Here is an 18936-nt window from a genome sequence, read left to right as displayed (position 1 = left end):
TGTCCATCAATGGATGAATGGATAAACAAAATGTAGTATTCATACTATAGAATATTGTTCAGCTGTAAAAAGGAATGAAGTACTGATACATGCTACAACATGGATGAACCTTGAAAAGATTATGCCAAGTGAAAGGAGCCAGTCTCAAAGGTCCCATATTTTATGGTTCTGTTTACAGGAAATATCCAGAATAGGTCAATCCACAGAGGCAGAAGTAGATTAGTGGTTGCCAGGGCTAGGGGAATCACTACTAATAAGTATGGTATTTCTTTTTGGGGCGATGAAATTGTTCTAAATTTAGACAGTGGCACTGGTTGTACAACTTTGTGAAAACACCAAAAAACACTGACTGTATACTTTAAAAGGATGAATTTTATCATGTATGAATTATAACTCAATAAAGCTGTTAATTAACAAAAATAAAAGGAAGCAGTTAGCACCACAAGTATACTTTCTAACTCATAACTTACATTTTCTGTGAGGCTCATGTTTTCTTTGCTTAACGCTGTTCTCATTAAAGCCAGATTTGTGATGTTGAGTTACTTGACTTATTTCTTGAGGTAGAACTGCACCCTGAAAATTAAAATTCTTATAAATGATTTAAACAAACTCTTAATATTAAAACTACTTCTCTTCCTCAATGCTTAATAAATACTTTATTATTTTTATAAAAGTTATAGAGCTCACTAGAAAAAGATTTAAGGAATGCAGAAAAATATAGAGAATTTAAGAAAACCACTCAAATTCTACCGCCCCCAAAATAACCATTAACATTACGATCACCACTCCAGACGTTTCTCTATGCATTAGTTAGATAGTAAGGTACACAGAAAACAATCATTTTACAAAAATGCTTTCAACAGAAAGAATTCAATCTAATTTTGTTTGAAGTTAAAGAGAAACTAAAGATTAAACTTTAGGTGAATGTTTCTTCATAACAGAAATATCAGCCTCTAAAGATCCCTCTAGATTTGCTTCAAAATAATCCTATCTCTGGGGTATGTGGGGATAGGAAATGAATAGGTATCATGGAAGAAACAGAAGTGGACATGTTCAAGGTAAAGGATGGGTACATGTAGATTTATTATACTATTTTCTTGACTTCGTTATTTTAAAAATTTCCATCAGAGTTTTAAAAAATTCATCATTCCTGTCCCTATGTTATAAAAGTTGAGGATATTATTAGCCCTTTCACATCCTTTCCCCTAATATCTGATTTTTATTAATTAATATTTATAATGTCAAGGTTTTCAACTGCTGGAAGACTATTACCAGATAGCAAGACTGATTATAAAGCTGCTGTAATTGAGACAGTGCATGAATGGGCAAAATTAGCAAAATGACATGAGTAAGTTTCATATAAAGATCACAGCAGATCCTTTTGCTTTCTGATAGGGAGAAGAGACCTGAAGGCAAAAAGAGACAGATAACTTGCCACAGCTGAAGTGGGAAGGGGAAGCAGAAGTAGGGGCTGGAGATGTTCAATACAAATTAATCACTTTACAATGATTACACAATTTTGCTTTTGGTGGGCCCTATTTAATTTTTTCTGAGCACAGACAAATGAACACTGGGTACATGTGGGCTCTTTACCAGGGCTCTTTACTCTTTTAAAAAAAGGGCTCTTTACTCTTTAAAAAAAAGGGCCAAGAGATTTCCATCCACATAGCACAATGGCTTGTGAGGGATTCTGACTCTAAAGAAGGGAATTAGAACAGCAGGTTCAATAAATTGGTGTGAACGAATACTGTGTGTCTATTATGTGCCAGGCATGGTTAAGATGTACTTTGCATCCATTATCTTAACATCATTATAATAATGCTATAATCATAAAAATGCTATGGTGTATTTTGATTCCATGTTATAGAGGAGTAAACTGAGGCTCAAAGTGATAATGTAATTGGTTACAGAACTAAATAGGAGAGCTGATATCTGAGCTCTAACTCTAAAACCCATGTTCACAGTACCATTTCAGAGAAAAAGTGCCCTAAGTTTAATTAGAAAGAAAATATCCTACTTTTAAGTATGTTTTTTTGAGTTCTTCTGTTTGATGTCTACATAAAGCTATTTGTGTCAGTCACATTGCCATATTCTGCCAATAAAGACTTGAATTTTTTTTAAACACTTTTTAAAAAAAATAAATTTATTTATTTATTTTTGGCTGTGTTGGGTCTTTGTTGCTGGGCACGGGCTTTCTCTAGTTGCGGCGAGCGGGGGCTACTCTTTGTTGCGGTGAGTGGGCTTCTCATTGCGGTGGCTTCTCTTGTGGTGAAGCACGGGCTCTAGGCGCGTGGGCTTCAGTAGTTGTGACACACGGGCTCAGTAGTTGTGGCTCGTGGGCTCTAGAGCACAGGCTCAGTAGTTGTGGCGCACAGGCTTAGTTGCTCTGCAGCATGTGGGACCTTCCCAGACCAGGGCTTGAACCCGTGTCCCCTGCGTTGGCAGGTGGATTCTTAACCACTGCGCCACCAGAAGCCCTTAAAGACTTTTTGAAAGAGCAGTTTTAGGTTCACACCAATACTGAGAGGAAGGTACAGAGATTTTCCCTATACCTCCCGCCCCACACATGCATAGCCTTCCCCATTATCAACATCCCCACTGGAGTGGTGCATTTGTGACAACTGATGAACCTACAATGACATATAATTGTTACCCCAAGTCCTTATTTTACATTGGGTTCACTCTTGGTGTTGTATATTCTATGCGTTTGGACAAGTGTGTAACGACATATGTCCATCACTATAGTATCATACAGAGCATATTCAATGCTCTAAAAATCTTCTGTGCTCCACCAATTCATCTCTCCCATTCCCAGTAATCTCTGGCAACCACTGATATTTTTACTGACTCTATAGTTTTGCCTTTTCCAGAAGCATGAATACCTTTTTTTATAAAAAAAAAATCATGTTGAGTTCTCTATAATTTGCTTATCAGATGAATTCCAGGCTGCTTATTAAGGCTTCATGGACATAAGTGTTATATGTGGTGGCTCATAATTCTTAGAATATACAAGACATAAAACATGGGAGTGTTCAGCTGATATAAATAATGAAATAGCACCTAATAATAAGAGATACATACAGAAGATTCTGAGGAAATATAATATCAAGTGTGGCATTCCATCTCAAGGAAATTGGTGGTCATAGCTAGTAGACTTTTTGGCAGTGAGAGAGGAAAGGGCATCCTAAGTGGAAGGAACAATGCAAACACAGAATCTGAAGTGGAAATTACCTGTTTATGGGAAAGGGAAAGTTAGGAGACCAATCTGATTAGAACAGACCATTTTACCAAATAGTTGACATACTTTATATAAGAACTAGGCAGAGTTGGATTATAGAAGGCCTAAATATTAGTTTGAGTTGAGGTTGAATTCCACTACTATTAAACAGGAAGCCCTATACATTCTAGAGTATTTGAACAACACTATTTGAGGGCTGGAAAAGACCTCAGAGTTCATCTAAGTCCAAGCCGTAATTTTATACACAAGGCCACAGAAGCCCAGGGAAATCAGATTTGTGCAACTTGAGGCACAAAACCCAATTTCCTGATTCTGAGTCTAATACCAGATTTATCTTCACTACACTGCCACAGGGCATAAACTGAGTTCAAAAGCAGGAGTCCTTATTATTAGATACGTTGCTCAATTATGCCATGATTGAGCAACACTGGTGAAAGGCTCTTTAGGAAAGATTAGGTAGGAAGTACTATGTAAGAAGGACTAGAAAGGAAAGACATAAGAAACAGGAAGCACAGATAGGAGGTTAATCTAGGGCTGGGATGACAATTTAAGGTCCAGTTGTAAAAACTGAGAAGGGGTAAAAAGATTTGGGGATTCAATGCAAAAAATGTTAGAGAGAAGAAGCAAAAATTTTTGACTTCATGCTTTTCAGATTATATGCCTGAGTAAATGATTGCGTTAGAAAATAAGGATAAGAGAAGAGGCTTTAGATGAGGTCAGTTGTGAGACATCCTGAAGTCGAGGTGATGGCGGAGCATCCATCTATACCTGTCTTCTAGAAAGTTGGAGATATTGGGTTAGATCTTGATTGAGAGGTTGGAATTAGAGACATAGATTAAGTGTTAATTAGCAGAGAAGAAAGACCCAAAGTCACCAGTCAAGGAATAAGGCAAAAGGGAAAAGAAAACTGTTGCGTTTTAGGGAACAGCCCCCAGTGAAAGGCTGGAAGAACAGAGGTTAACAAAGAACCTGAACAAATAGGGAAAGGAAAGAGGAGAGACTCGGGGTAATGTTTTCTCTTAGAGCAAAACTCCTTGAAAGAATTATCCATATTTGCTGCCTCCAATTTCTCTCTTCCTCTTTTCTCTTAAACCCACGCAAATCAGTATTTCGCTCCTATCACTTAACTGAAACTGTTCTTGTCAAGGTTCCCAATGGCCTTCGTGTGCTAAATTCTGTGCATAGTCAATTCTCAGTTTTCATCTTAATTGATCCATCAGCAGCGTTTGACACAGTTGATTACTCTGTTCTCTCTGACATCTGTTCTTCACGTGGCATCTAGAAACCACCCTTCCCTGATTTTCTTCCCGTCACCAGCCATTCCTTCTCAGTCTTCTTTGTTAGTTCCACCTAGTCTCACTGACTCTTGAAGGATGGAATGCTCTAAGGCTAAGTTGTTGAACTTTTTTTCTATCTATCCACTTTCTTGGATATAGATAAACAGATATAGATATATACACATATATGCACATATGCACATATACACACATATATGTATATGTGTGGGTGTATATACATATATATGTATATAATGATTCCCAAATTTCTCTCTCCAGCCTGGACAACATTGATGACCTTCAGACTCAATGTCCAACTCTACATCTCCACTCAAGTATCTAACTCCAATAACTCTTCTTAAATGTTTAGTATACATCTCAAACTTACCAAAATTGAACTCCTGATCTTCCCCCACAAACCTACCAGATCTGCAGTCTTTCCCACCTCAGTTAATAGCCCCTCTATCCAGGCCTTAACAGTCACGTCCTTTAATACATTCTTTCTCTTTTACCCGCATATCCAATTCATCATCAGCTGGAAATTCCTTCCAAATATGTTTAGAATTTGACCACTTTTCACAGGGTCCTACTACCCTGGTCCAAGTCAATATCAACTCTATCTTGATGATTTCAATAGTCTCTGAACTAGTCTCTGTTTCCACCTTGGTTCCTCTACATTCTATTCTCAAGATAGCAGGCAGAGTGATCCTATTAAAATATAAGTCAAATCATGTCACTCTGCTGTGCAAAACCCTCTGCTGATTCCCTATCTCACTGAGTAAAAAGCCAATGTCCTTATAATGGTCCAGGAGGTCCTACGTAGTATCCATCTCTTACCTCTCTAATTCCATTTCCTACAACTCACCCTACTGATTCAGCCAAATGGTCTCCTCATCCTTGTGTATGCCAGGGGTCACCACCCCCAACAGGGCCTTTGACTTTGTCTTGAATACTCTCCCCTCAGATATCTGTATATCCACTCCTCATTTCGTTCAAATCTTTGCTCAAATGTTACCTGAACATTCCACTTAAAACTGCAGGGCATTTCCCTGGTGGTGCAGTGGTTAAGACTCCACACTCCCAAGGCAGGGGGCCCGGGTTCGATCCCTGGTCCGGGAACTAGATCTCACATGCATGCTGCAACTTAGAGTTCGCATGCCACAACTAAGGAGTCCATGTGCTGCAACTAGGAAGCCAGTAAATCACAACTAAGGAGCCTGTGAGCTGCAACTAAGGAAACTGCCTGCTGCAACTCAGAAGCCCATGTGCCGCAACTAAGGAGCTGATGAGCTGCAACTAAGGAGCCCACCTGCTGCAACTAAGGAGCTGATGAGCTGCAACTAAGGAGCCTGCCTGCTGCAACCAAGACCCAGCACAACCAAAATTAAAAAAAAAACCCAAACCAGAAAACAAATCAACAAAGCAAAAAAAAAAAAAAACAAAAACCCCCCTAAAAAACCAACAATAAGAAAACAAAAACAAAAACCCTGAAAAACCTTGCCTTCCCCCTCCCCAAAATTCCCTATCCTGCTTCCCTGCAATTTTTCTCAAACTTATATTATCATCTAATATACCATTTTTTTTGTCTTATTTATTGTCCTTTCCTCCCTACAGTACCAACTGTATGAGAGCCAGGATTTTTGTTTTGTTTGCAGCTATATTCTCAGTGCATAGAACAATGCCTGGCACATGGTAGGCACTTAATAAATACACGTTGAATGAATGATAAAAAAGCACTCTTGAGGAATTAGCCATATTAAATAAATGAGAGAGGAAAAGAGGGTTAAAAAATCTGGTTATGGATTACATTTATGTAGAAAGATTTATGAATGATCTAAGGAAAACTTAAAAGAGCATATTGGCAGAAGTGACCTGTGCGTTGTAACTCTCACTTTTTTTTTTTACTTTGTTTAGATTATTTTTCCCACTTTATTATTATTTATTTAAAAACTGAAGTACAGTTGACTTACAGTGTTGTTGTCACTCTCACGTTTCATGTTTACTTTACGAACATTCCCTTTGCTATTTTCCCCTCCCTAGCACTGATGATGCCACCATCACGGGGGGACATTAGAATAAATTAAGCCCTCATGGTGCAGGCTGCTGGTTTATAAACCTGAGAGGACATTCCTTTTTGACCTAAGCTGAGAAGTTAGGTTAGTAATCAGCAAAAAATGTAGTAGGAATTCATTCCTTTTCTTTTTCCTTTTTTTTGGTGCCTGAGTCTACTCTTTCAGCAGAATTTCTTTCCTTTTCTTAAACTCTATCAAGGAATGTGAATTTGCTCATTCACATCTAAGACAACCAACTGCCAGCATAAAGCTATATATTCAAGTGGAAGTGAATAAGTTAATGAGTGCCATTAAAGCCTTTATTAAAAAGAAAAATTGTCTACATTCTTACTCATTAGTCCAAAAACACATGTAGCCTAAGAGAACTATAAAAATTCAAGATCAAAGTGTTATTTCTATTTTATGAGATTTCAGGAGGAAAAGTAATCACTGCATACCTAAAATAGAAATACAAAATAAATTAAAAAAAATTAAATGTCCATCAAGCAAGGTATACTAACCTTCTCTTGTAGAGGTGGCTGAAAGTGTTGAACCTTTCCAGATCCCTGTAAGGATTGCCAAATGTTGCAAAATTCATCATCATCTTTAGCAGGTACCTGGGAAAGTACAAAAAACTTAAGGAAAACTGAAACATGAAAAAATGAAGATTCAGACTAAAAATCAAATAATTTATTTATTAAAGCTATTTAGCAGTAGACAGGATATTTAAATTTCATTATCTGTTACCTTAGTTCTTTTTTTCTGGAGCTCTGTATAGTAACCATAAAAGTATACTGCTGGAGTGAAAATGTTCTTCTACAGACGTATTGGTTATGAAAAAATATTTAAAGCATAACAAATGCTATAAAAGATTATACTTAATCAATATCCCACCAGAAGATTTTTTTTTGGTCTTCCAGTGTACTGGCATATTATCTTATTCAAGCTAATATTTAATAATATTTATTTAAAAAATTTTTGGGACTTCCCTAGCGGCTCAGTGGTTAAGAATCCACCTCCAATGCAGGGGACACAGGTTCGATCACTGGTCCAGGAAGATCCCACATGCCGTGGAGCAACCAAACCCCTGCACCACAACTACTGAGCCCGTGTTCTAGAGCCCATGCACCACAACTATTGAGCCCACGCGCCGCAACTACTGAAGCCCGCATGTTCTAGGGCCCACGTGCTGTAACTACTGAAGCCCGTGCACCTAGAGCCTGTGCTCCGCAACAAGAAAAGCCACTGCAATGAGAAGGCTGTGCACCACAACAAAGTAGCCCCCTCTCGCTGCAACTAGAGAAAGCCTGCGTGCAGCAACGAAGACCCAATGCAGCCAAAGATAAATAAAATTTTAAAAAAATTAAAAAATTTTTTATCTTACACAAAAATAATCTGATTAAAAAAATCAGCTATTACTTATGGAGAACTGATTTCATGCAAATTAAAAATCTAGAAAAATATGCAACAAAATTTGACAGTGGTTACCTATGAGATTTGAGAGGATTTTTGCTTGTTTCCTTTGTTATCATCTACTTATCTGTTTTCTAATTAGTCTATAATAAACATGTGCTATTTGGATTAAAAAGTTTGGTTAAATGTAAAACAGATAGCTAGTGGGAAGCAGCTGCATAGCACAGGGAGATCAGCTCAGTGCTCTGTAACCACCTAGAGGGGTGGGATAGGGAGGGTGGGAGGGAGGCTCAAGAGGGAGGGGATATGGGGATATATGTATGCATATAGCTGATTCACTTTGTTATACAGCAGCAACTAACACAACAATGTAAAGCAATTATACTCCAATAAAGATGTTTAAAAACAAAACAAAACAAACAAAAAGTTTGGTTAAAATTTGGGGCCATGGAATTAAATAAAGTTAAGTATCTCACACAAAACAATTCAAGTTTTGCCCTGAGGAAGATGAAATAAAGGAAATCACCCATGAGTTATATGGTGGGAATTTGAAAATTGCCTTTGATAAACATGATATAGTCCTCTCCCTTACCTTTCAAATTAATGTCATTTTGTAGGAGATAATATAGGACATTTGGGTGATATAAGACAAAATAAGTGTTAGTCTACCAAGTAAATATACAAAGAGAAAACAGATATTTTCAAGATCATTATTTAAATAAAAGTCTTACTTGAGTAGGAACAAAAAGTGATTGAGGGGAATGGTTCAGACCTCCTAAATGCCCAGATGAAATTGATGAACTTGAGCTATAGTGATTCACAGCTGGCTGTGGTTTCACAATGGCTGTCAACTTCTGATTTCCTGTTTCAGAGCGACTCCCATGAGAAAGGTTCACCAAGGCACTTGTTGGCAGTCGATAACCTCTACCAGGTGAGCACCTAAAGGTAAAAAGTTTTATCAGGGTCAGAGGAAATTAATACTAAAGGGAGCTAAAAGAATCACATAATTTTGGGGTGGACAGTCCGTAATCCTAATTAAGAAATATTACTTTTAAATTCAGTAAAGGAACTTGAAATCATAGAAAGATCTCAATTTATAAGATTTCTGAAAAGTTTCTGAAAATGTTCTAGAGGTATAGTTGTATGTGTAGAGGTGTGTGTGTGTTAGTTTGTCCTCAGAAGGCTTGCAACATAATAGCTGAGTTAACCAAAAATTCATGAATTAAATGTCAAACTTCTTTAAAAGGTTATGAAGCTACCCCGTGTGGAGCTAGTGTGGCTCTACCTATGCAACAGGGCAAATGTTAGCTTTGATCACTTTTGTCTCCTGATCAATTGTTGAGTCCAGTTCTTTTTATCCTCATCTTCCCATCTTAATGTTCCAGAACTGGGAAGGCTAAGAGACAAGTATTTGCGATTTCCTTCCTTCCTGGCCTTGATAAAAGTGTTTAGATATTAAAATAAGCCTTCTCTGGTCAAAAGTTTTCAACTCTATCACCTCTTTAGAAAGTAATTTTCTTATATTCTGAGATCATGGGGAAGTAGAATTCCTTCATGAGAAATCTTTGTAAGATTTCTAGAAAATATTTTTGTGAGAACTATAGTTTAAGATTCTGCATTATAGAAATGAATATATTGCAGGCATGTAATCTTTTACACAGCTCTCAGTCAGTCAAGAAATCCGGTGTCTCTACCTAGGAGAGGAAAAAAAGAAACCCTGAGAAAAAAGTTAATCATCCTAAAAATATATTTCAAAGTTATTTTGCCTAAAGTTATTGGTAATCAAACATTTTCATGAAAAATAAAATCAGATATGGGATCCAGACCCTGCTGCTGCATTTAAGAGTGCAGACAGTAGGGCTTCCCTGGTGGCGCAGTGGTTGAGAGTCCACCTGCCGATGCAGGTCACGCGGGTTCGTGCCCCGGTCCGGGAGGATCCCACATGCTGCGGAGCGGCTGGGCCCGTGAGCCATGGCCGCTGAGCCTGTGCGTCCGGAGCCTGTGCTCCGCAACGGGAGAGGCCGCAGCAGTGAGAGGCCCACGTACCACAAAAAAAAAGAGTGCAGACAGTAAAGTCTTTGGGTAATAGGCACATTCAAGTTGCAAAACAATAATAGTATTCTGAATGTGATCACTACTTGTAAGGACTGAAGATTGTGATTTTATGCAAATAGGCTAAATAAGAGTAATTAATTTTTTATTTTAATTACCACTAATCAAAACAGAGGAGAAAAAGAAACTAAGCTAACTTCAGTTCAGTTTTCCAGTTGGTGTTTAGAAGGGAGAAAGGAAAACTGGAAAGGATTTCATTTAACCCTCACAATCACCTAGTGAAGTGCACATCTTCATTATAGATGAGGAAATCGAGGGTCAGAATGCTTTTAACTAACCTACCTAAGGTAACACAAAGGTTAAGTGAAAGAGCCCACACTTTCTAATATTCCATGGCACCTCTCATTCTAACATGATCTTTTTCCTATAATTTTAAACTTTCTTTCTATTAATGCTCCCCAAAATAGATTTGAACAAGTCTCCGCCATGTTAAATTAAAAACAAACAATCCAATCCTCTTCCTTTAAACCTCCTCACCCCCAGTTATCTTTTCTCCCCTTCATGGTCAAACTTCTCAAGGGTCAGCTCAGTTTCTTGCCTCCCTTGTTACACCTGCCATTCACTCCTCAAACCAACCCAATCTAGCTTGAGCACCCACAACTCCACTAAAACAAATGACAAAGACTTAAAATGTCACTCAATTCAAAGAACATTTCTATTCCTCAAGTTATTTAACCTTAAAAAAAATGCAAATCTGATCATGTCACATTTCTGATTTTGATGGCTTCACATTGCTTTAATGATAAAGACCATGATACCAAGATCCTTAGCATGTCCTGAAAGTGGCTTACCAGTTCCTGCGTAGTGTGGTCCTTGCTCTTCTCCCTTACTCTAATCTTACACAGTTGCTGAAGTTGACACACCTGCATTCTTTTAGTTTTTAAATGAGTGAAAATGTCCTCTGTTGCATATGCTATTCTTTCTTCCTGACCACTTGTCACTCTTCCTCCAGTTACCTATTCTTCATGTCCCATTTTAAACGTCACTGCTTAAAGAAAGCCTTTCTAGAACTCTCAGGACAGATCATACTCTTATAGACACCTGAAATACTTCTTCCCAGCACTTGTCACATTTTAATTAAAAAATTAATATTGTAGTAAGTTAATTATTGGGTTGGCCAAAAAGTTCGTTCGGGTTTTTGGTACCATCTTACAAAAAACCCGAGCGAACTTTTTGGCCAACTCAATGTATCCCCCCTACTAAAATGAAAGCTCCATGAGGGTAGAAACCATGTCTGTCTTATTCACTGTTACACTCCTGGTAGCAAGTATGATGTCTTGTACATACTAGGAACTGAAATTGTGGACAAATAAACAAGTAATGTAGTTATTGGCCACATGGGCATATTTACAAAGTATAATTATCATCTGGAAATACAAACCTTATTGTTAAACCTCCAGGAAATTCTTCATCAAATAACACTTCAAATAGTACATCAGCTTCTCTATTAGCTGTTTAAAAAAGAGAGAGACTGAAAAATCATACGATAAAAGAAAAATCAGCATGTAAGTTTTTGGGGGATAAGAAGCACTACAACTATCAATACAGAGAGTGAATGAAAAGAAAATAAGCTCACAGAGTAAAATAATACTATTTTAAATTAGATGCTGTGAGAATTAATTATATTTTTCTCTCTGTTTTGGTGTATGTTGGAAATTATTCATAAAAAGAGAGTAAATAAGAGATAACTTTGGAATTTGCGGTTTAGAAGGTCTTACAATCAGACAAAGGAAATGAAGATTTGAAGACATGGCAGTAATGAAAGGAACAGAATGGAGAGAACGGATATACTACTAGATAGAACTGGCAGGAGTTTGTGACCTGTGTAGACAAAAAGAACAGAGATGTCAAAGACTACTCCGAAGTTCTGGCTGAGATGACTTGGTAGATAATGGATGGCATGACTGAGACATGAGACACGTGAGAAAGACTGTGGTGCAATAAACTTAAGGAGGAACAGAAAAGAATAAATTTTGGCAGAGAGGATGATGGGATATAACTGGAAAGTTTAAATTTACTAAAATGCCAAGATAAAGTGAAATAATTAACTATAATAATATTTGAATTCTAAGCCCAAATTAATAATAGAGTCTATCACATAACTTTAGAATTGACTCTCTCTCTCTCTCTCTCTCTCTCTCTCCCCATCTCTATCCCCACCCCTTTCCACGCTATTGGTTCTGTTTCTTGGGAGAATGCTAATACCATACCTGATACTATGTTAGGGGTTGGGGGATGTTTCCCTCATTCTTGGTCCCTCATTGCCCAAATGAAACCAGGCCTGCAGAGCTTACTCATTCTCCCCCATCTAGCTGTACCTTTCACCTGACACTTTTACCTAAAATCTAAACCCAAGAAAGTGGGGCTCAATGGGAGGCAGGAGTTTCTCCTCTGAAGGCTTAAGGTCCACTTTCTAAGTTCCTGTTTCCCGTCTGAGGGAGAAGCCACTTACTCAAAAGATTATTGATAAGAGGATCGTTCACCCCCTTTAGTGGAGATGACAACGGAGATGAGGTATCAGCTGAAGGCAGTAAGACAAATATTTCCCTTTATATTCCATGTCCATGGCAGATATGGTTAATCAATGACAGAGCTTTTTCCACTCAGAGTAGATGTAGCTTTAAAATTTTTGTCAAGACAAAATTCCAAGTGGTCACTACCACTGATAGGGGTTGTCAGAAGAAAGGAAACTTCTATGTTATCAGAGTTCTAAGGCTTTTTCAGGACAATCTAATTAGAGTACAATCCAATAAGCTCAACATTTGAACTGCCAATGCCTGAGGCTGAACAGATAGCAGCAGGAGGGTTGCTTCATTGCACCCATCTGACCCTTACCATACTTAGCCTGGGCTTAACCTACTTAACCTTCCCACCTCCATTTACAGCACCAGAAATGTACCCAAAAAAATTCAAAGAAAAATCAGGGAAGAAAATTCTCTTTTTAGAGGCAGACCCCAAGAAGATGTGCAAATGTGGAGAACCACTGCTCAAAGTTAGAAAAGAAACAGGGCACAGAGTTCAAATCCCAGCTCTGCCACTTATTTGTGTAAATTTGGGCAAGTCACTTAAACTCTTAGGTGAGGAAATAATATCTCCCTCTCAGGTGGTTGGGAGGGTTAAATGTAAAATGTAAAAGTGCCGGGCACACTGTTGGCAATAAATAAGCAGCTCTCTTAGGCTCATGGCCTGTCTGCTCTTCCTTCTTTCTGGCAGTGAGACCAAGGCTGAGTGCCTGGGATATGGAGGGACAGTGCTGCCAGCGCTCTGACCTCTAGGTACCTGATTTGCTGCTTCATGTTGGGTTGACTTTTTTTTGGAATCTATGCTGCAAAGCTACTCACTCCAGGCATCCCTTTGAGGCATTTTTAGATCCTTAGCTAATTCTTCCCTTTTCTTTCCATACTCTCATTTTTCTTTCTTTTTTTTTCTTTTTTTGTAAAAAACATATAATATAAAATTTATCATTGTAACCATTTTTAAATGTATAGTATTGTAGTGTTAACTATATGCACATTGTTATACAACAGACTGATAGGTCTGTTTTACATACAATATCTAGTTGTATTCATAAAATTCAAATAAATATGCAAATCTTTTAACCACAAATAAGCTGATGCATCATGTTTGTTTATTTCTCCACAGATATCAAGAGATTACAATGACAATTAAGGTAAAGCCCTGAACAAGGTTAGATGAAGCCCGATGAAATGTTTCTCTTAGTTTCATGAAAACACAAGTATGTATTCTAAGGTTTTAGATAATTTTAATGTGCTACACATAAGCTACCAAATTTTCAGCAGCCGTTCCTCAACTTCCCCACGTTTTAATCACTTCCCAGATGATTACACAAGATAGAGAAGAAGAATTTTCTCTGAAAACCTAAAGCTGGAAAAAACTTAACTAAAACATAAAAGGATTTAGTGTTTTTCCTGATTTATAGTTGCTTACTGCTTACGTATAACACACACAAGTTTGTGTTTCACTCTACAATATAAACACAGTTGGAGACACGTCAAATATTGAATTATTACCCCCTTTAATTCCTATGATGGTGCCCCGAAGGCCAACTGGAACGGAAAAGTTCTCTCTCACATTTACAACTCGGTCAAAGAGACGAAACTCTGCATCCCGATCAGGAATGACTCCATGTTGCTGTTCTAAAGGCTGAAGAGAAGAAAGATTTAATTATTATTATTAACACTAATTTTAAGAAGTTTTTCTACTAATGTATTGAAAACACTTTGTTCCTTCTATACTTTCAAAGCAAAAACAACAACTCTGAATTCTCTGACAGGAAACTTACTCTGTATAGCAAATGGGGCTTCACTGTCACTCGAACCTTCTTATTATTCTTTCTTTGCTGAGGAAAGAAGAATTTGAAAATATTTTTAAAATATTAAAATTTTAAATTATTTTTCAATATATGGACATGCCTAAATGTTAAAAAGCCAAAAGAAATGAGTAATTTTAAGATTTGTGAATTTCTTTAGATGCAAGCAAGGATGAATAAATAAATTCTTACATTTTTTAAAGTAAAATTTTTTTGTTGATATATAAGACATATAGAAAAATGCAAACTTATAAGTATAAAATCTGATGAATTTTTATAGTATGAGCATATGTATGTATATCCACACTCAGTTCAAGAAACAGAACACTACTAAGCACAACATAAAAGACCTTGAAAAAAGAAATTAAAAATAGGGAACGCTTGTATTGTCTTCCAGTTACTACCCCTCCCCAATGTAACTTTATTTCTAACACTAAAGATTATACTTGTCAGTTTTGAACTTTATGTAAATGCTATCCTATTCAAATGCCTTTTTATCCTAAGAAGAATTGTACATAATGGTCAATAAAGATTAACAGTAAAGGAAAAACAGGTATAAAGTATTGATCTATGTCAATACTTTGGGTTTTGTGGCTACTTATAAAAATTAAGGTAACATTCATACAAAGTCTTTGCTTTTGGAAACTGGCTTTGGTGTTTAAATTTTTGACTATCTAAAAATGCTGGAAGAAGAGTTTTCTCCTCCATTTGCTACTTGTTAATTCTGTGACCTCACACTTAAGCACCAGCTTCCTTCAATCTGTAAGATGGAAATAATATTACCTGTTCTACCTAATAGAAATGTGAGAATAGGAGTAAAGATGGTTGTGTGGGAAGATGCCAAGTTAGCATCGCCCCACAACTAGGGTGCCTGCCGGCCGCTGGTGGGGGACCCTGATGCCCAAGGTGGGGGAACTCAGGGGGGAGGAGAAGTGGAGGCCTGACAGGATGGGTGCCCCTGAGGCCAGGGAGATCAGGAAAGGCAGGCAGGAGGGGCCCTCCAAGAGGAGCAGGAAAGGAGCAGAGGGCGATCACCCGGCCCACTCTGGCCCAGGGAGCCTGCTGAGCTCCCAGGCCGGTAGCACCCCCCCCCCCCCACCAATGCCTCCTTCAGGCCACGTGGGTCCTAGAGGCATAGGAGGGAGGCTGGGGAGAGCAGGATAGGCAGGCGGGAAGGGCCCTCTGGGAGTAGTGGGAGAGGAGCAGAGGCTGTTTGCCCCACTCATGTGGGCACGGGGAGCCTGCTGAGCTCCCAGGCTGGACCCTGCTCTCCAAAGCCCCCTCCAGGCTGTGGGGGCACAGGAGGGAGGCTGGGGAGATCAGGCGAGGCAGGCGGGAGGGGCCCTCCAGGAGGAGTGGGAGGGGAGCAGAGGGAGTTTGCCCTTCCCAATCAGGCTCAGGGAGCCGGCTGGGCTCCCAGGTGAGGCCCTGGCCTCTGAGACCAGGGGTGGGGGGTACGCCTGGGTCCCTCCTGTTCCTTTGAGCCTAAGCCCCACCCCCCACCCCACACAGCCATGAGGGCCTTTTCCGGCCCTGTGGGTCCTGAGCACAGGCCCCACCCACCGCCCAAACCTTGCCCTTGCTTAGGCCCCGCCCTCCACAGCCAAGGCCTCCATCCCTGCCTTTTTTTTCCCCTCTTTTCCCTCTGCCTCCTTTTTACAATTGTACTATTGTACCTTCCAGTTGTTGATTCATCTATATTTTTTTTTTTATATTCTTTCTAACATATCTGTTAGCTTCCTAGTCTAATTTTATCTTTTACTTTGTTATTGTTCTCTCTCTCTTTTTTTTTGCCACCCCATTTGGCTTGCGGGATCTTGGTTCACGAGCCAGGGGTCGGGCTGAAGCTCCTGTGGTGGGAGTTCTGTGACGGAACCACTGGACTAACAGAGAACCTCAGACCCCAGCGAATATTCATTGGAGTGAGGTCTCATGAGTTCCTCATCTCAGCACCAAGACCCAGCTCTACCCAACAGCCTACAAACTCCAGTGTTGGAAGCCTCAGGCCAAACAACCAGTAAGACAGGAACACAATCCCGCTCATTAAAAAGAAAAAAGAAAGAGAGAGAGAGACGGCAAAAACATATGTCACAGACGTAAGAGGAAGGTAAAAACCTACAAGACCAAATAAATGAAGAGGAAACAGGCAATTTAGCTGAAAAAGAATTCAGAGTAATGATAGTAAAGATGATCCAGAAGCTCAGAACCAGAATGGAGGCATGGATTGAGAAAATACAAGAAATGTTTAACAAAGATCTAGAAGAACTAAAGAACAAACAAACAGAGATGAACAACACAATAACTGAAATGAAAAACACACTAGAAGGAATCAGTAACAGAATAACTGAGACAGAAGAACAAATAAGTGAGTTGGAAGACAAAATGGTGGAAATAACTGCTGAGGAGCAGAATAAAGAAAAAAGAATGAAAAGAATTGAAGACAATCTCAGAAACCTCTGGAACAACACTAAATTCACCAACAATCAAATTATAGGAGTCCCAGAAGAAGAAGAGAAAAAGAAAGGTCTGAGAAAATATTTGAAGAGATTATAGTCGAAAACTTTCCTAACGTGGGAAAGGAAACAGTCACCCAAGCCCAGGAAGCAAAGAGAATTTCATACAGGATAAACCCTAGGAATAACACACCAAGACACATACATACTAATCAAAGTAACAAAAATTAAATTCAAAGAAAAAGTATTAAAAGCAGCAAGGGAAAAACAAAAAATAACATAAAAAGGAATCCCCATAAGGTTATCAGCTGATTTTTCAGCAAAAACTCTGCAGGCCAGAAGGGAGTGGCAGGATATACTTAAAGTGATGAAAGAGAAAAACCTACAACAAGGATTACTCTACCCAGCAAGAATCTCATTCAGATTCAATGGAGAAATCAAAAGCTTTTCAGACAAACAAAAGCTAAGAGAATTCAGCACCACCAAACCAGCTTTACAACAAATGCTAAAGAAGCTTCTCTAGGCGGAAAACACAAGAGAAGAAAAAGACCCACAAAAACAAACCCAAAACAATTAAGAAAATGGTAATAGGAACATACATATTGATAATAACCTTGAATGTAAATGGATTAAATGCCCCAACCAAAAGACACAGACTGGCTGAATAGATACCAAAACAAGACCCATATATATGCTGTCTACAAGAGACCCACTTCAGACCTAGGGACACATACAGACTGAAAGTGAAGGGATGGAAAAAGATATCCATGCAAATGGAAATCAAAAGACAGTTGGAGTACCAATACTTGTGTCTGATAAAACAGACTTTAAAATAAAGACTGTTACAAGAGATAAGGAGGGACACTACATAATGATCAAAGGATCAATCCAAGAAGAAGATATAACAATTATAAATGTTTATGGGGCGTCCCTGATGGCACAGTGGTTAACAATCTGCCTGCCAATGCAGGGGACACAAGTTAGAGCCCTGGCCTGAGAAGATTCCACATGCCGTGGAGCAACTAAGCCCGTGCACCACAAGTATTGAGCCTGCACTCTAGAGCCTGTGCTCCACAGCAAGAGAAACCAGTGTAATGAGAAGCCCATGCACCACAACAAAGAGTAGCACTCGCTCGCCGCAACTAGAGTGAGCCCGCTAACGGCAACGAAGACCCAACACAGCCAAAAATAAAATAAAGTAAAAAAAAAAATGTTTATGCACCCAACATAGGAGCACCTCAATACATAAGGCAAATGCTAACAACCACAAAAGGAGAAATCGACAGTAACACAATAGTAGGGGACTTTAACACCCCGCTTACACCAATGGAAAGATCATACAAACAGAAAATAAATAAGGAAACACAAGTTTTCAATAACACAATAGACCAGGTAGATTTAATTGATATTTATAGAGCATTCCACCCAAAAGTGGCAGAATACACTTTCTTCTCAAGTGCACATGGAACATTCTCCAGGATAGATCACATCTTGGGTCACAAATCAAGCCCCAGAAAATTTAAGAAAATTGAAATCGTATCAAGCATCTTTTCTGACCACAACGTTATGAGACTGGAAATCAATTACAGGAAAAAAACTGTAAAAAACACAAATAACATGGAGGCTAAACAGTGCATTACTAAATAACCAAGAGATCACTAAAGAAATCAAAGAAGAAATAAAAAAATACATAGAAACAAATGACAACGAAAACACGACGACCCAAAACCTATGGGATGCAGCAAAAGCAGTTCCAAGAGGGAAGTTTATAGCAATTCAATCTCACCTCAAGAAACAAGAAAAATCTCAAATAAACAATCTAAACTTACACTGAAAACAATTACAGAAAGAAGAATAAAGAAAACCCAAAGTCAGTAGAAGGAAAGAAATCATAAAAATCTGAGCAGAAATAAATGAAATAGAAATGAAGAAAACAATAGCAAAGATCAATAAAACTAAAAGTTCGTTCTTTGAGAAGATAAACAAAATTGATAAACCCTTAGCCAGACTCATCAAGAAAAAAAGGGAGAGGATACAAATCAGTAAAATTAGAAATGCAAAG

The 18936-nt window shown here is 38.5% G+C and overlaps 1 protein-coding gene across 2 annotated transcripts in view; it reads right to left on the bottom strand.

The window, feature by feature from the left end:
• XRN1 (5'-3' exoribonuclease 1) overlaps positions 1–18936 on the bottom strand; it is a 101051-nt gene that overhangs the window by 18257 nt on the left and 63858 nt on the right. For both annotated transcript variants that reach the window (XM_082654226.1, XM_082654227.1), the window contains exons 28-33: positions 14395–14451; positions 14123–14255; positions 11473–11542; positions 8711–8918; positions 7088–7183; positions 471–573 (exon numbers count right to left, since the gene is read on the bottom strand). In XM_082654226.1, coding sequence (XP_082510352.1) covers positions 471–573; positions 7088–7183; positions 8711–8918; positions 11473–11542; positions 14123–14255; positions 14395–14451 — 667 coding nt within the window. The remainder of the gene's footprint in view (positions 1–470; positions 574–7087; positions 7184–8710; positions 8919–11472; positions 11543–14122; positions 14256–14394; positions 14452–18936) is intronic.

This window comes from Grampus griseus (genome assembly GCF_964374135.1).
Source record: "Grampus griseus genome assembly, chromosome: 5".
Classification (NCBI taxonomy): Eukaryota; Metazoa; Chordata; class Mammalia; order Artiodactyla; family Delphinidae; genus Grampus; species Grampus griseus.
The sequence above is the reverse complement of the archived record's forward strand: the minus strand, read 5'-3'. Positions and strand labels throughout refer to the sequence as shown.